The sequence below is a fragment of the Dromaius novaehollandiae genome, chromosome 3, assembly GCF_036370855.1.
Source record: "Dromaius novaehollandiae isolate bDroNov1 chromosome 3, bDroNov1.hap1, whole genome shotgun sequence".
In the NCBI taxonomy this organism is placed as follows: Eukaryota; Metazoa; Chordata; class Aves; order Casuariiformes; family Dromaiidae; genus Dromaius; species Dromaius novaehollandiae.
The window spans coordinates 92,426,859-92,443,542 of record NC_088100.1 but is presented as its reverse complement, the minus strand read 5'-3'; the positions used below and the strand labels follow the sequence as shown (position 1 = coordinate 92,443,542).

Sequence of the window (16,684 nt, the reverse complement as noted above, 5' to 3'; positions counted from 1 at the left end):
CACTAATTCCAGAGAGGCTGCTCCCACAAAGCACACTGGATCTGGCTCTCCGGTGAAGGCCCCCAAACCTGCCATGAGACCTGCACAGACAGATGGACATACAGACACCTTCCTGGAGCTCCAGAAAGGCAGTGTGGTTCAGGAAGAGTGCAGGAAGCGAGCCCTGCAGATCAGACTGCAGGACTGCAATGAGGGTCCAAGTCCTCAGAAAGGGCCTCTGCACTTTTTACATGAAATTTTGTAAGTGTCACACCTGTTGGAAAGAATCGTAAGTAATTTTATAAAGGAAGACTTTCCTGTTAAGAAACAAATTTTATTTCTAAGTGTTTCATGCTCTGTGATGGCGAAAAAGGTGACATGAGTCAGTATTTTCTTCGTAAGACCAACAGGTGTAGGCACACAAACATACTCAAAACTTATACCAAAATGCTTTCAGAATTTAGATATATTTGAATTAAAAATAGCACATATTTTTAAAAATATGTTGAAAACCTAATTAAAAAGGAAGGCCTTAAGGCTCAAATATTTGACTGGTAAGAATTCAGTATGGACCCAGCTGTAGCATGGACTTCCTATGCAGCCTTGGAAAAATCACTTTGATGCCCTATACTTCTCTTATGGAAAAACAGGATTGATATTTCGTAAAGGTTCATGTACTTGTGCGTAAAGTGTTCAGATATTATAATGAGGGTTGTATGACAATAATATTTAGTCTCATTAGAGAAATTTTCATATTCAAAGAGCTTAAAGTACACAGAAAAGGAAGACAGGATTGTACTGAATTCAGTACCGGTTTTTTTGCAGATGAGCAACTATTAACTTTGACTCCCACCCTGCACTCCCTCCTCATGCATATGCTTTGTTGCCAGTTCGATTTGTTAGGACGTGCAAGGTAAAAAGGGCTGGGGCCCTCAGCAACACTGTACAGCTAAAGAAAATCCCTCATATTCTAAATCTAGTCTCCAGTGACATGGGAAACAAGAAAGATACTACTTGTAATACTCACTGCCATATCAGTAGGTACTATGGTATCCTCTCCTCCTCTGCTATTACATACTATCCTCCTCTGATGACAGGAACATGAAGCTAATAAAATGGGTGATACTAACCCTAAGACTGAGGAATTCTTTCTGCACAATGAGGAACCGAGTAAACAAGGGATATCAACTCATAATTAAAAAATCTCTAGATTTAACACAGAAGACTACTTCTAAAATATAAAAGGGACAGCAAGGAGTGAAAAATACATCTAAGTGGCATAATCTAAAAATTTCTTAAACACTACAGTGAAAGATCAACTACAGTAGGCAATACAAGAAAAAATGAAAACAACTAAGAAAAAATTTAAAGATTAAGCAGCCAAAGAAGCTAAGAAGTTTTTAATCCTTGACTGTATCAAAAGCAGGAAATCCGTAATAGAATAACAAAGACAGAAGTAACACCTTTGCATCAGGCTTTCTATAAACCAATCATTAAATACTTTTCTGGAAGAAAAAGACTGATGTATAAATTGAAAAGGTTCTGAAACAAACTCGGGCAAAAGAACAGCAAGACACTACAGCCAAATGGCACTTCCAAGAGTCTTGAGACAGAAGCACCTGAGTTTGCAACAGAAATATGCAATCTGTTGTTACTCAGCTACTATGCCAGAAGGCTTCAGGATACAAAATTGTATCCATATGTTTTCAGGTTGGTTCTGGGAATCAGGGTTCAGTAACACTTACTTGTTGTTACAAAAAAACAGTATTAGATAACAACTCAACTGACCAGCTGTGCCTATATTAGAGTGAGCTGAATAACTTTCTAAATTCCTTTGACTATAATGAAAGTTTCGACATGCAGTTTCCATGTACATGCTGACACTGAAGGGGTGTCAGGCTGCAAGATGAATCCAACTTTGTGTCAGTTTTTCATTATAAAAGCATATCAATAATGAGGTATCAGTATCATTCCATAATGGAGACCACCCTGACTCTGAAAATAGGGGAGAAGGAGGGGCTCTGCAAATCAAATAAAATTATTTAGGTCATATGGGACAAGACTGCAATACGATTCAGAGGAATATAAATTTGTTGAGTGAGCATCATGATTGGTAAGAAATCAAAAACTAATACACACAATTTCTCTGTACAACTCATATGTTTTCCCTAGTTTTCAGGAAAAAATATGGATGTCAGGGACTTGAAGATGTGTAGGCAAAGTCAACCAAGTGATACCTGAAATGTTCTCAGGTGTCCCACTCATCCCTCAGCTGCAGGTCCAGAGGGCATGGGTCTCTCACAAGACCCGTATCACCTCCTTCCAGGCTCATGTGTTGAGCCAGCTACCCTAAAGCATGTCAAACGTCACTGGAAGCCTGTGTGTAGGCAACTGAACTTAGTACCACCTGATCAACAGCTGTCAAAAAAGCTATCAAAAGGTTACAATGTTGAAGGAAAATAACATTAGAATATTCATATACTATCAGCAAAATTAAAGGCATGCTCTGGCACAGAGAATTGCCTAAAGCTGTGGTTACTCAATGTAAAAAGGGTACAGCAAAAATTATGGTAGTTCATTCATGATTGACAGGAGGATTTAGGAAGCAAGACAGACTTTCCTTTCAAAATGAATATATATATATATAAAAAAGTAGACTGGATACTTAATTCACCCTGCCATAGCGCAGAGAAAAGGGACATCCAATGAGACTAGGTGATAGAAAATGTTGATGCAATAAAAATTAATGCTTTTCTGGACAACGAACATTTAACCTTAGGGAATCACTGCTACAGGATATCACTGAAATGAAGTGCTCAACAAGATTCCAAAAACGATTTTATGTGTATATTCAAGTGTTTGTAAACACAACAGTGTGGATTCAAAGGCAGGCAGATTTGAAAGTTCACAAGCTTCTCATACTGCATCATCTGTGTCTTATGTTAACTCCTGTCAAAGAAAAGACACAGACGTAGATGATCTACCAGACATAGCAAGGGAAAAACTAGAGAAAAATCCCTAGGACTACAACATGTTTCAGTTGACATGAAAAAAAGCAACAAAAAATATTTGATAATGTGCAATCACTGTAAAAATGTTGATGTGAAACTAATACTCAGTGAGACCTCTGAACTAACATAATTACTCCGGCTGCCAAACATGCATGCTGCTCGCAGTCACTCTTTGCTAAATCTACTTCTAATGTTCTCAGTATCTGAGATGATTCAGACAGACTCTATTGCTGGAAGGGAGGGGACAGGCAGAGTGTGAAGGAATGACTTATTCCTATCCTGATTACAACTGGTGATTCTATCAGTTTTGTTAGAGTTGATCCTGATACATTCAGTGTGACACAGGAGGAGGCCTAGAAACTGTGTACTAAGGAAAAATCTGGAATTGCTGTTTATCAGGAATTAATGCATTGCAAGTGTCCAGGGTCAGACCCTACACAGTGATGCCAACACATACAGACGAGCTACTCCAGTCATTTCGTCAGATTTCTAAAATGTGTTGATACTAATTTCCCTTTTTATTCAAGAGGTGTAACTGGACTAAAATCTCTAGGAAGCCTGAATTTAAAAATATAGCAAGTACCAACACTTCTTAAAATCATCAACATTCTTGAAAGAGTTTCCTACAAAATACAAAACTTAAACAGACAACATAATGGCATGCTGTAACATAAAGATTTTACAAGTATCATTTTAAGCAGTGCTGTGTAACTTATTAATCACCCCTGTTAAAGTGAGAACCCTGAAATCAACGTACCCTGTGTCTGATGAAAACTAACTGTTCCTATCTCCAGTATTTTTAAGGCTCCTATTACTCTGTATGGTGTGTACGTGCCTGAGCACACATAATATTAACATGTATTAGTTAATGTTGTAATTTATCTGTTTTTAATGCACAGAACAAGAATTCAAGAGAAATCCAGATAACAATTAACAGCAAGCATCCTTAGTGCTACTGGATCACTGCACACTGTCCTCCTTCCTACTGCTGTCAGGTGAGCAGCATTACCCACTTTTAATGACCACATGATTAATCAGGAACTTGATCATAATGACATTGAACTGCTAGAGCAGAGTTACAATCTGATTGAAGTCGCTGAATCTCTCTGGTGCTCTGACAATGTTCTCCTATTTGGCTGTTTCAAGAAGGCATACTGGATTCTTTCATGGAGTAAAAACGTAATAACATCCAGTAGTGTAAGGCAGAGAGAAGAGCTGCTCTTAGGTAAGGCAGAAGGGTAAGATGTCCTCAGAAACATCCAAGTTACGTGGTCACGCCTGCATTATGCAATGGCTCCAAAGACCACAGAAGTAGCTGAGCTAACATGAGCCAGCGATGTCAGTGTCCTTACCATTTCTGGCAACTGAGTAACAGATATTAAAACTGAGATTCATCCCATTTAACCTTCAGTGCCTTCTTGAGCCATCTAAGTTGGGGTGGGGTTATCTGACATCTCCCACTACGTCACTGGAAAAGGGCTCGCCCAGAAGCCATTCAGATTGCCCATGGCCGACCAGCCGTAGAGATGCATCCCTCTCCCCACTGCCCACAAAAAGGAGCGAAGGGTAATGAGGGTCCTGACTTGTGCACCTCAGTCAGATTCTGTGAGAGTGGAATGAACTCCCAACCTTATACCCAAAGGGTCTACGAACACTCATCTACTGCTCCCCATGCCACATATATTCTCTGACAGCCTATAGCAAAATTAAGATGCTCAGAACAGAAAAAGAAAAGCCACAAGAACTGCAGCCATTGCAAAAATTTTGACCGTTGCTAGAAAACAGGACGCTGCCCACTGATTATTGTAACATTATCATAGTGCTCATTTTCATGAGAAAAAATTTACAAGAAGGATAAAGTAGGAATAAGTTCTTTCAAGTGGTTCCCTATTAGCATGCAAATAATAGCCCACAATCCAGGCTTTCCTGGACTAGTTGAAAAACATGAAAAACATAAGCTATCTAAGATTTTCTGGCACTCACTGCATCACAAGAAATTGGAAAGTTTTCTAGGGAGTTGACCTTCAGGAGTTGACACAATATGAGAATATTGGGAAGGATATTATTCAGAGTTTGAGTAATAAATTAGGTCATAGGAGACCAGTGAAAAGCAAAAGACTCAAATCCTGGAGTTCCGAAGGAGGAAAGGAGAAGCATCATTACTAATGAGTAGAAGGCTAAAAGTTACTCTGCAGGGAATTTACTGTTGGAAATCCACTAAAAAAATACACACATGCAACACTTACTATCATGGTTGTGTTAACAAACATAATAGTTGTACACATTGTTGCACAAGATGCACCAACCCACAATGCAGTCAATAACTGGTCATCACCAACACCAGGGAACTGAGAAGTGCACCTAGCTTCTGAGCAACCCTGGTGTGAAGCTACACCCCACAGCATGGTACCTGTCCAGAGTCCAGCAAAATGTGCGCAGCTACAAAAGATCCCTTTTCTCCAGTTACCATGATAGTCATTCCTAGATCTATATAATTTTAGATTATATTGAAAAAAGGTGTTCTAGCACCTACATATACGGCACATAACAAAACAGAATGAATTTAGTATAATCAAACAATACTTAAAACAGGCATGATGGACACAGCTGCCTGGCTAACTCAGGCAGCTACCACTAGTGCTTACGTTATGAGGCTGGTCTCTGTGGGATCCCTCCACAACCCATGGGCAGAGACAGGCTCCTCTCCAGGAGGATTCAGTGAACCTGCACTCCTCAGATATGATATAGAAAGTTGCTGCAAGTTCCCCTAAACTTGAAGTATCTGATCAGTGTCAAATACTAAATTTGACTTCATAGCACAGCTCATCATCTTTACGCTAAACTAAAATACAACCAACAAGACAAATATACAAAGTACTTGGCTGCATAAAATACAGATGAGAAATGCTGACTGTGACTGGGTTTCTTAAAGCTCAAAACCCTTCCTATTCAAGAATCAAGCACCTATTTTCCTTCTATTCATTAACTGGTGTCCCTCAAGATGTCATAAGAGGTTTATAAAAAAAAAGCTTTAAAAATTCCCATGGACTTTAAACTTGTTTCACGTTTCTAAATCCCTGGCTGAAACTCATTTCGCAGTTCAGATTTTTATGGATAGATACAAATCTTAAAGAATTTAAATATGTGTGTGTGTGTGTGTGTGTGTGTGTGTGTGTGTGGGTGGGTGGGTGGGTGGGTGGGTGGGTGTGGGTGGGTGGGTGCGCGCGTACTGAATATACAGTTCATGTTCCAAAAGAAAGATCCAGAAATCCCTCTGTGTCTATGGTACAAAACAGTCCGCTTGACTAGAGTGATACTCAAATTGTAAGACTGAATGGATAGCAGAAAGCTATACAGGCTACACTGTGCAGAGAGAAGGGAATTATCTGGAGCAGAAAAAACAAAAAGGAATAGACAGGGGAGATGGGTGGAACTAGAAAAGATTGTGATCAGTAGAGCTGCTTGTTTCCTCCTGATTGTGTTATATCCAAAAGGACATGTTTAATACAAACCCATTTGCCATCTAAGAAATCTAGCCATGATAAACAGTACATTTTAGCAGTTAAGCAATCTAGCAGCCTCTTTTGTGCTTGCATAATTCAAAGGCAACTTTTTTTTTTTTTTTTAAGCCAAAGCTGGCATATACTTGATCTTCACTGAGGTATGTGCAAAGACATTTGGTTTAGCAGTAACGCAATTATAGCTGTACAAGGTAGTGTGTTTATTTGAATATGCAACAATGCAATCATTCAAATAAATACACTCCTAGTTCTCTCTTTACAGTACTTACAAGTCAGCTAATCCCTATAAGTTAAAAACCACGTACAATAAAATAAAGCACTATGCATTTCAACTTCGTGTGCTGTTTTGCTTTAGCTTTGAGGGGAACATACTCCATGTGTTTTTGAATGGCTGCAGGTGTGGATTTTTGTACCATTTCCATTTGTGGTTTTTCCTATGACTGCACATCCAAAAACTGTGTTCTCTATAATATACACTTTGGTGAGTGCTTTGAGAGCAGATGGACTTTTGCTTCAGTGATGGTATGGAGTCTTTAAGGTGAGCAAGGGAGTAGAAATGAGTTGCTAACAGGCTTGTCTAAGTTAGTTCAACCTCATTAAAATCATCTGGCTGCACAACGTATTTTCTTTAAATTAACATCTGGCCTCCACTGGAATCACAGGGGAAGATGTCAAATTTGAATAATTAGTTTAAAATTACCAAAAAAAAAAAAAAAAGCTGCTTACAGATGCTGTAAGCTGTATGGTAGAGACCAGAACTGCTTGTTGATAACAAATACTGACAAATACAGAGGGAGAGAAAGCCTTCCACCTGGGCAGATGTGGATACCACCACCAACAAATCCCTTAAGATATGGTTCCTCTTTGTAATTTGAGTATAGGTAACCAAAACTTGAAAATGTCTAAAAACTCAAATACTGGTCAGACCACAGAGTATATTTACCATACAGGCCAAAATTTAAGTCCACTAGTGATTCAGTTTAGGAAAGCCTAAACTACACACTCTGAACGGTAAGTAAAAAAGATTATTATTCTCTAGTCTTCTCAAATTCACTTTATAGAATGAAGGCAGGTTAGAAAAATGAATACCTGTTAAACTGATGCTTGTTGTAAATGTTTCCTCCCAGAATCAACTTGCTGGGTTTTTGCATTGGCTCTTCAGACTGGGAAATACCTTTTCCCAGGCATCTTCTATAAGGCAGAGGATGCAAATAACTCATAAAGTAGTTCTACCATTACTTCTATTTCTTTCTATTTTCCTTTCTATTTTACCCACTAAGTCCAGTGTCTGAGCAAAAAACTTGCCCTTTGTTTTGCTACAGCTGTTACTATGCTGCTGCATGAATAAAGATTTAAAGCATGGTCATCATTTACACAGATTAAATTTCAAATTACCAGCTGAAACAGTGAATAACTTCTAATTCCCTGATTTTTAAAAAAAATTCTTTGTCTTTTAAGGGAGAGACACACTCTGACTGAGCAACCTGCTTCATTACTGCTGTGGAAGACTTAAAAGTTAAAAGATTAACTGAGTTGTCTGAGAATTCTGAATTTTCAAGTGTCTGCCAGGTAAAAAGAAAAAATATTTCATCTGGCAGCAAAAGAGTGTAAAACAATAAAGCCTGACAGAACGGCAATGATAATTACTGCAGGAAGAGTGGAAACCAATCTTTTACCAAATAAGGTTACAAGGTAGCCACTATAGAGAGAATAAAAAGGCTAGACTGATACTACAGCATGAATAGCAAGTCTCTGGCATCATAATTACTTCAGAAAAGGATGATACTATCACAAGTTCAATTGCAAAAACAATATTTCAAAGCAACATTTTACTCCTACCACAGAGAATACAATGCTGAAACAAGACCATGAATCATACACTGCCCTTGATCTAAGTAGTTATTCCAGAAGTGGCCACCTCATCAATTAGGATATCCAATGGAACATCATCAAGTCGAAAAACAAAGCATTTTAAAAATCCGTTCTCCTTAGTTATGTTATTAGAAGGAACTTAAAAATCTCTGCATGACATTTGTTATCAAATATTTTGAACCTTCAGTTTGAGAAGCTGCATCTACATCTGCTAAGTATGAGCTGAAGCCATAGGAATAGTGCTCTGCTGGAGCACAAGTTACATAGATCTGACACAGGTCATCTACCCAGGGATGTCACCATTCACCAAGCAGTAACTACACTTCTTAACAGCGAAGAAAGTATCTCTTCTAAGATGTTGCCACCACTGAAGGACTGCAACAAACCAGTAATACAACAAAGAAGCAACTATAACAGGTAGAAAAATGAGTATGGTATGCCTCACACAAGCTGCCAGGAAAGTTTTTGAATTCTCTTAACTCTACGCAAATACTTCTACAAGCTGTTGGTCTTTCAATCTGCCTTCCCTGACACACAAGCCTTTATACGTCATCAATTTTTCCCTCCACTATTATTTAAAACAAATGCCTCTTTGTGCTGCTTATGTATGAGCATTAACCAAACAGCACTGATAAATCTTTGTGAGATGTCGTAGTCTAACAGTACCTGTTGAATGTAGTACGACAGTATGTATCATATGGAGCAAAGCAACAAAAACTTTATCACACCTCAAATGGCAGCAAGAGAAAGCTATGGTTTAACATCCTGTTCCTTCATAATGAAATTAGGTGTTCATTTTCTTTCTGCTATGCCAACACTCAGCATTAAAGCAATTCCCTTAAGAAAAAAAAAAGTTAAATGCCATTTATTGCTCTTGGATCTCCCGTCATACACAAAGTACCATTGAAAAAGTGTTGGCTTGCTTACAGGTCATTGCCATTCTTTAACCAACACTAAGAGGCTTCCACAATCCTTTGATAGGACAAGAAATGCTTGAATAAAAGAAACATTAACTTCTGAAGTAGTGATAGAAATTCATGCTCATATATGTCTGAAGAAAATTCAGAAATTCAATCAACTTTTGATAAAATATCTGCCTTATATTTTCACAGTTCTGAGGAACTACACTCCCTAGACTGTTTCCTAGATAGGGAATCCTATTAAAATAATAATTACACAGTAATTCTTCTTCCTAAATTCCCTTCAAATAACCCATTGTTTTAAAATATGTTGGTCAAATTTTCTTTCACTACTTTCAACACAAGACCAAATAAAATTTGAGCAAAATGTTTACGCTTCTTCTTGGAAGTTGCTGTCTATACATAACTGGAAACTTCTGGACAACCTCAATTATGCAGACAGTCAACAGAGTAACACAGGAAAAGTCTTAGATACAAAGTTCTAATAAGGGAAGTGCCAAAACTCTATAGGCAATATCATTATTTGCCATTATAATAAAGGAAGTAGGTTGTTTTTAAGGTATCACATACTGACAACATGAATATTTGGGCATTATTGCAGGAGCGCACTGTATATGCAGATTATTGTGATCCATGCTGAAAATTCTCTAAAATAGATTAAAATGTCTTTCACCTAGAACATCATGACACCATGTCACCAAACGATCTTTGGTGGATGCAGGTAGTAGCCTGCTAATGTAGGATGGGAGAAAAGCGCCTTTTATAGAGGAGAGGAGGAGAAGAAGGGAGGCTGGATAAGGATCTTCTCGTTTTCCTCTAACATCACAAGAAAGAATGGCTCACGTGGACTGCAGGCCCCAATGTATAAATCTGGTATTCCCAATGCCATAACTAACGCACATTCTTTACAAAGATCAGTGAAGCTGTAGGAGAAATGCTTTTTGATTTTCCTTTAGAATCAATGAAACAAGAAAAAAGGGTACCTAAAAATCTCCCCTTCTTCCAAGGGGAAACACACAACATAATATTCTCTCATTACCGATAATAGTCTAGGCAAACTATGGTTGTGCACAGTGAGGCCAGAAGGAAGGACAACCGCGAAGGCTATAGGAAAAGAGAATGGGAAAGAAGAGGAAGGGAATGTTAAAAGGAGAGAGAGATACTGATAAGCGTTAAAGAGTGATGAAAAATGGACTAGGAGAGAAATAATTCTATTGCTATCTCTGCCACAATCGTCTTCTATGATCTTGGGGAAAATATCTTTAAAATCTGCTGGTTCTCCATCTGCAGAGTGCTGCTATTTCCCCGTTTGACACGGAGACTGCCAAGTGCTCAGACACACAACTTCTGCAGAAAGATATGCATTCCCATTCAAAAGCATGTAATTCTTTTTAACTCTTCATTCATAACAGTTTGAACGAACTGCTTTAAACGAGACACGGGGCTGCAAATGAACAGTGAATACAAACCTAAGTATTAAATGACTGCTTCCTTTACTAAGTTCTGTTATTTCTGTGCAATGAATGAGACAGGGGAACCTGTAGAAAAAAAGTGTAAACCTATAATTAAATGCATATATCAATAGGGCAAAAAATTAAAGAGTATAAAAAATATTAATTTGGGCATTTCCTAACTTTGGACTGCTTTGTTTTACAGTTACAAATTAGTTGTCATTCTCCTGCTCCTTACAGAGAGAAAATTAAGGGGAAAAAAAAGGACATTTTGGAATATGCAACAATTTTGAAGAGAAACAGGACACATTACGCCAAGTAACTTCCACAGTGAATGACACAGGAACCTCCTACGTTATTCTATATGCTTCCCTTCCTATGCACATATACAGTCCCTGTTTTACAAGCCTCTGTAGATATATCAGAGCTGAAATACCATACAACCTGCACATGAACCCATCCAATAGAATAATGAGAATCATCTATTCAGCAGAAGTTTCCACTCAGATTAAATGCTTTCATTCTCCAAGCCAATGAAATATTGGACATTGGTTAGTTTAACTGTGCATACCCCATTCACAAAATGAAACCATAAAATAAAGAGTTTCACTGAAGCACACTGGCAATCAAGGGGATCCCTCCCTTTTAAATACCAAGTTTTCATCACCTCTGGTTGGAATGCTAGAGCTCTTTACGAAATCTGGCAAAACCCTAGCTACCTGAAAAGCTACATTTTCCCCAATTCGTTTCTTGTTGCTGGTTTTTGTTTTTTAATGGCTTATCCATATCTAATAAAATCTTTAGAAAACCAAGACTTGTTCCTCGTCTGAACTCACTGCTATCAAGTTGCAGCTGAAATGACCAACCAAGCAAATTTTAAGAATCTGAAGTAACCCATGGAAAAGCTTTAGCAGCTTTAGTACAGGCACCACAACAAAGGCTCTCTGAAAAAACTTTTACAAAGTTCAGCACGAAGTTTAAAAGATAAATATAAAATTTTATTTTGTTTATTATTAGAAATAATGATCATTAAAAACATAGCAAAGTGATGGCTAACTGCAATCTGTCGTCAGACAATCAAAATTAAATACTGTGTACTACAGTGCTGCTTACGCTAAGGAAATGCTTTTAGATCCAATAACAATCTGAAGCAGTTTCCTAATTTCCCACTCATAGTAGGTGTCTACTATTAGTAAAAGGAGTTAGTGTTCCAAATAGGGCATGTGAATTTATCCTTTCTGCATATAGAAAGAACAAGTACTTTTAAAAACATACCGAAGAAGTGCTCTTCGCTGCTTTTTTAAATATGTATTTTCTAACACAACATTCTGTTTTATGGTTACACTTTTTAATGTCAAATGGTCACAAGAAGAATTTTCATGCATTTTGGATAAACATTAAAGAAACAAGCTTAGAATAGGGCCTTAAGAGCAAAAAGTACAAACAAAATATAATACAGATGTTAAAAATACAAGAAAAACAAATGATCTCAGAAGACCCAAATTACTTCTGCTTTATGGATCTGCTTTAAGGAGACATCTTCATCAGGACAAGCCTGAGCTAATGAGAGACACTAGCCGGAGAACAGAAATAAAAATCATTAAAATAATACATGTTTTAAACCCTGAATCAAGAGCTCCTGAAAAACAGCGACCAATGAAAGCACTCAGTCTCTAGGCAGGGGGTCTCTCCTCTCTGAATACAAAGAAATAAATTAACTTCACTAAGTACTTTTATTTGTAACTGGAGAACCTTGAAGTTACAGTTTAGATTTGTTTCTTATTCCTCTTCTGTGAAAATGATCATACTCAGAGCTGCTGTGAATGCTTTTGGTCTTTTAAAGATAGTGGAAAAAACAGCCACAAACAGGCTAAAAAGGTCTACATGTGTGTAGTGATTTGGTATTATACATTTTGAGACATAATGCTCCCCTACGTTTTTATCAAATATAATTATCAACTGCTTGTGTTGAATGTTTCTAGCAGTCTATTGCACACGGTGAATCACAAACTGCATGGCCTGAGGCCAGGAAGGAAGGTGCCTAACATGTCTTAACAGGTCAGTCTTCAGGATCTAAGTTTTCAAGTATTTGAGAGAAGATCAGGTTACAGCCCAGATTTACATAGTAGACAAACTACATGACTGCCCATTCTCAACATTTCATAATTTAAAAAAAAAAAAAAAAAAGGTCAAATGGAGAGAGAAAAATAACCCTATCATTTCATGGTGGTCAGAAAACATGAAAGAAAAACTTACTTAGCTGTGGTTGTCCATATTAACAGTAAGCACAAATATAAAGTGTTAATTTACTATCCCTTTATCTTTTTCTTTTTTTAATGCCTCAAAACAAACATAAACAAAACCAAATTATGTGCTGTATTGCTCTTTTAAAACACTGTTTTTATTAACATTATTCCAAAACATATATATTATACAAATATGTGTATTATCAAGGAAAGTGTTACACATTTTGAGAGCTTTCATCCCTAGTCTGATAGTCTAGTAGGAGTCTTAAGAGAGGAACTGCTCTGTGTATCGTCTGTCTGGATGAAAAGAAGAATAATCTGGAATCGCTTTTTTCTCCCTCAGAGGCTGAAATACAGTGCACTTTAAAAAAGGCAGTATTGGCTAGCATCAGCACTGCCTGACATTGTGTTTATACTAGAAGGAGACTAAAATCACAGTGTTCATATCTGGCATTCTTTAAGTGCACACCAGCAAAATAATTAATTTTAAATTTTTGCAGATAAAGATACTACAATATTTTCACGATCACCACAAAAATACTCTCTAAGAGCAGTTAACAGTATGATATTGTGAAACAACAAATTTGAGGTATTCACACATCTGTCTCTACACAGCTGCATCTCTCTTAGTTTACAGAACTAGTATTTGCACACAAGTTTCTATCACCATCATGTATTGTACAGTTAAAATATACCAGTCCATTATCCCAGACAGCTTTCAGGATTTGTTTCAACATAATTGACCAGTTACAGGGTTTAGACTTGCATATCATTGATTCTTTTATTGAAGAAGCATAAAGAATAAACATTAACAGTGAATACTTTTGATTAAACTTCACATTATTTCAGTTTCAAAAAATGACAAATATGAAATCTGATTTATTCCCAGCAGTAAATAAGCAAAAGTTGTAAACTGACATGTATTTTTTAAAAAGGACTGTAGTCCTAAGCATCTCCTGAATGATTTTTAGAAGACAGTTTCACTCTATTGACTGAATTGTGTGTGCATTTCATCCTGATTCAGCAGGTAAAAAGGGAGAACACAGAACTTTTGGTGGAATCTGACATTTTCTCTGTTTATCAACACAAACTGTGAGGGGCAGATTTTACCAAAAGCTTCAGCTTAGCATACTGCAGCCCTGCAGCTGAAACTTCAGATGAAAAATACATTCTTTTTTTTCCTATGGCACAAAAGGAACTTTTGGGAACATTTCAGAAGGATCCCAGAGAGCTTGTCTAACATACAATGGTTCCTCCTCAGCACAGCCCTCCAAACAAAGAGTAACAGATGCACAACTGGTATTAATAACTAAGTATCTCCTCCCTCTGTTAGTTGAGAGAGGACAGCTAAGGACAAATACAGTTTCAGGGTACTTACCTACTCGGAAGTTGGTGGCTGTCAGCGTGTCAGCCGCATGGCCGTTTTCACTAATGAGGGTGGTGGTATTTCCCTTCTCACAGTTGTTCTGACAGTTGCCCTTGATACAAGTCACTTTACAGATGCTGGGTGTAAAGACCACCTTGATGCGGCCAGTGTGATTTCCCACTGTCAGCAGAGGCAAAGAAAAAAAGAAAAACAAACAGATCACTTTGGTATCCATTGATTTCCTTCAAAAAGTTTTTTTTTTAAAAAAAAAGGGGGGGGGTGTAGCAAAAGGCGACAGGTCTACAGGAGGAGGGCAGTCTGCAGTGCTCTCTCTCATAGATCTCCAGTGGTGTCTCTGAAACAGGAGTAGGAAGCTTAGCAAACAGAACTCCGGGATACGCTCCAAAACCACATTTAAAGTCAAGTCACTGGAGTGGGATTAGTAATCACAATGCTGCACTTTATTCACAGTCAGACAAAGCGCAATACCAAGGGCATGACAGCTTAAATAGCCAACCCTGACAGACAGATGTAATGTAAAGAGGCTGGCTGTGCACCTAGGGGTGAATAAACTCTTGTGTCCTCCTGCATACTTTTCCTGTTTCTGCACTTATTAAGTCACTATTTGTAGCTCGACCCCTGGAAATGTTTTAGGCATGCGGCATGTCTGAAAACATCTGTCTCAAATCTCCTGGCACCCCAGCCCGAAGTGGTCAAACCTTGTGACGCAGCTGCCTGGACCCATTTTTTCACAGTTTTTTGGCACTATTTCTCCACAAGGATTTACATATTAGGGACTGAGGTCTGCTGTCAGCCTTTGTTTAAATAATAAATAGCTAAGTCAGAGAAATGAGTGAGTAAATATCAACAGCTGAAAACACTAGTTCTGAGCTCTAAAAGATAAAAAAGAAAATGGCTGTATTTTCATTGTGTTTACTTTCTCAAAGCCTTAAAAAGCCCTCAAAAGTAATGCAGACTGAGCAAACAATTTTAAATTAAGCTCATTAGAAAACCTTTTTCTTGTTATAGAATTTGATTTAGGAGCAGATATATTTGATTCCTCATCTAACAGCTGAAGAAAAAAAAGATTAAAACTAATAACTAGTAAAAATAGGGGAAAAAAAACCTTTTTTTGAAATTATTTAAAAAGCAAACATTTTGCTCTCTGCACCCTTATTCATAAATTCATCAAACTCTTGCAAATATATCAGGGCATCTTTGTGAAAACTATTCATAAATGCTTTCATAACAAACCTAACAATCCCAAAATAAGACATGCTGCATAGAAAGAGAGGCACCTCCTCCTTCTTCCTCTCATAGAAATAAAAAGGTTGCCAGTGAGTTGTCCAACCTAGTTTATGAAATGCCCTCTGGGAAAACGTTTTTCTGAAAATCTCAGGAAAATGAAGAAAATCTTCCCACTTCAAAAAGCATATAAAGTCCTCTTATTTCATAAACAAATAAGTTAAAGCAATTGTGCCAACTGTTTTGTCTACAGTCAGAGGCACTGATCTGTTTGAACAGCAGCTGTATTACAGATGCTCCCACCTTATTCTCCCTAAACAATACTTAGAAGAAGCACAGCCCAGACAGGCACAGAAATAAAATATTTCAACTTGAGGCTAATATTGTGCTCTTAATTATTTTAAAGGACACCCTGGATGCCAAGCATTTCTCATGAAAATTATTAATACACCTTTCCCAGTAAACAGAGATCTAGTGCCTTGTGAATTGCTGAGGCTAGAAAGGTCAAGTCTTTCTTTTGTTAAAGGGAGCTTCACAAGCAATATTGCAATTTTTGTATTTTATTTGGATGGTTTTATATCCAAAAAAATCATTTCCTAGAAAAGCCCAAAACATTTTCTATTTTATATTTTCTGATGTTTTAGTAATATTTTTCCTTTAGGATGTGCTCTAATTAAAAAAACATGGTTAGCTGAGTCACAAAAGTCAGTCCTGCCTAAACTGTAAAAACTACTGTATTGGGGGACCCAGACAAGTTTTCCAGCCTAGCTAAAAACCAAGTTGGCTTTGTCAGCATAGAAGGATCTAAACCACAATTTAATTCTCCTCCGTAATGCTTTGTACTATGTTGCTAAGTCCCAAGCCATAGCATAATTTGGAATCACTATTAACAAGAAAATTATTTTTATCACATAGTTCAGATTTTAACAGAAAAATTCTGTGGCAAAAAATTTTTTGTTACAAGGGATACCTTAGTATTAGGCTGGCTGACTAACTGGAATCGTAAATTTGCCTCTCTCATCCCTTGTTGTTAGCATGTGAGTTTGAGAGTATCAATACGGAATTAACAGTTG

The 16,684-nt window shown here is 37.4% G+C and overlaps 1 protein-coding gene across 5 annotated transcripts in view; it reads right to left on the bottom strand.

Moving 5' to 3' along the window:
• LTBP1 (latent transforming growth factor beta binding protein 1) overlaps positions 1-16,684 on the bottom strand; it is a 209,614-nt gene that overhangs the window by 121,872 nt on the left and 71,058 nt on the right. For 4 of the 5 annotated variants that reach the window (XM_064509469.1, XM_064509470.1, XM_064509472.1 and 1 more), the window contains exon 5: positions 14,379-14,546. In XM_064509469.1, coding sequence (XP_064365539.1) covers positions 14,379-14,546 — 168 coding nt within the window. Of the gene's footprint in view, positions 1-14,378; positions 14,954-16,684 lie in introns of those variants that run through there. The other variant, XM_064509473.1, reaches the window with a different exon arrangement.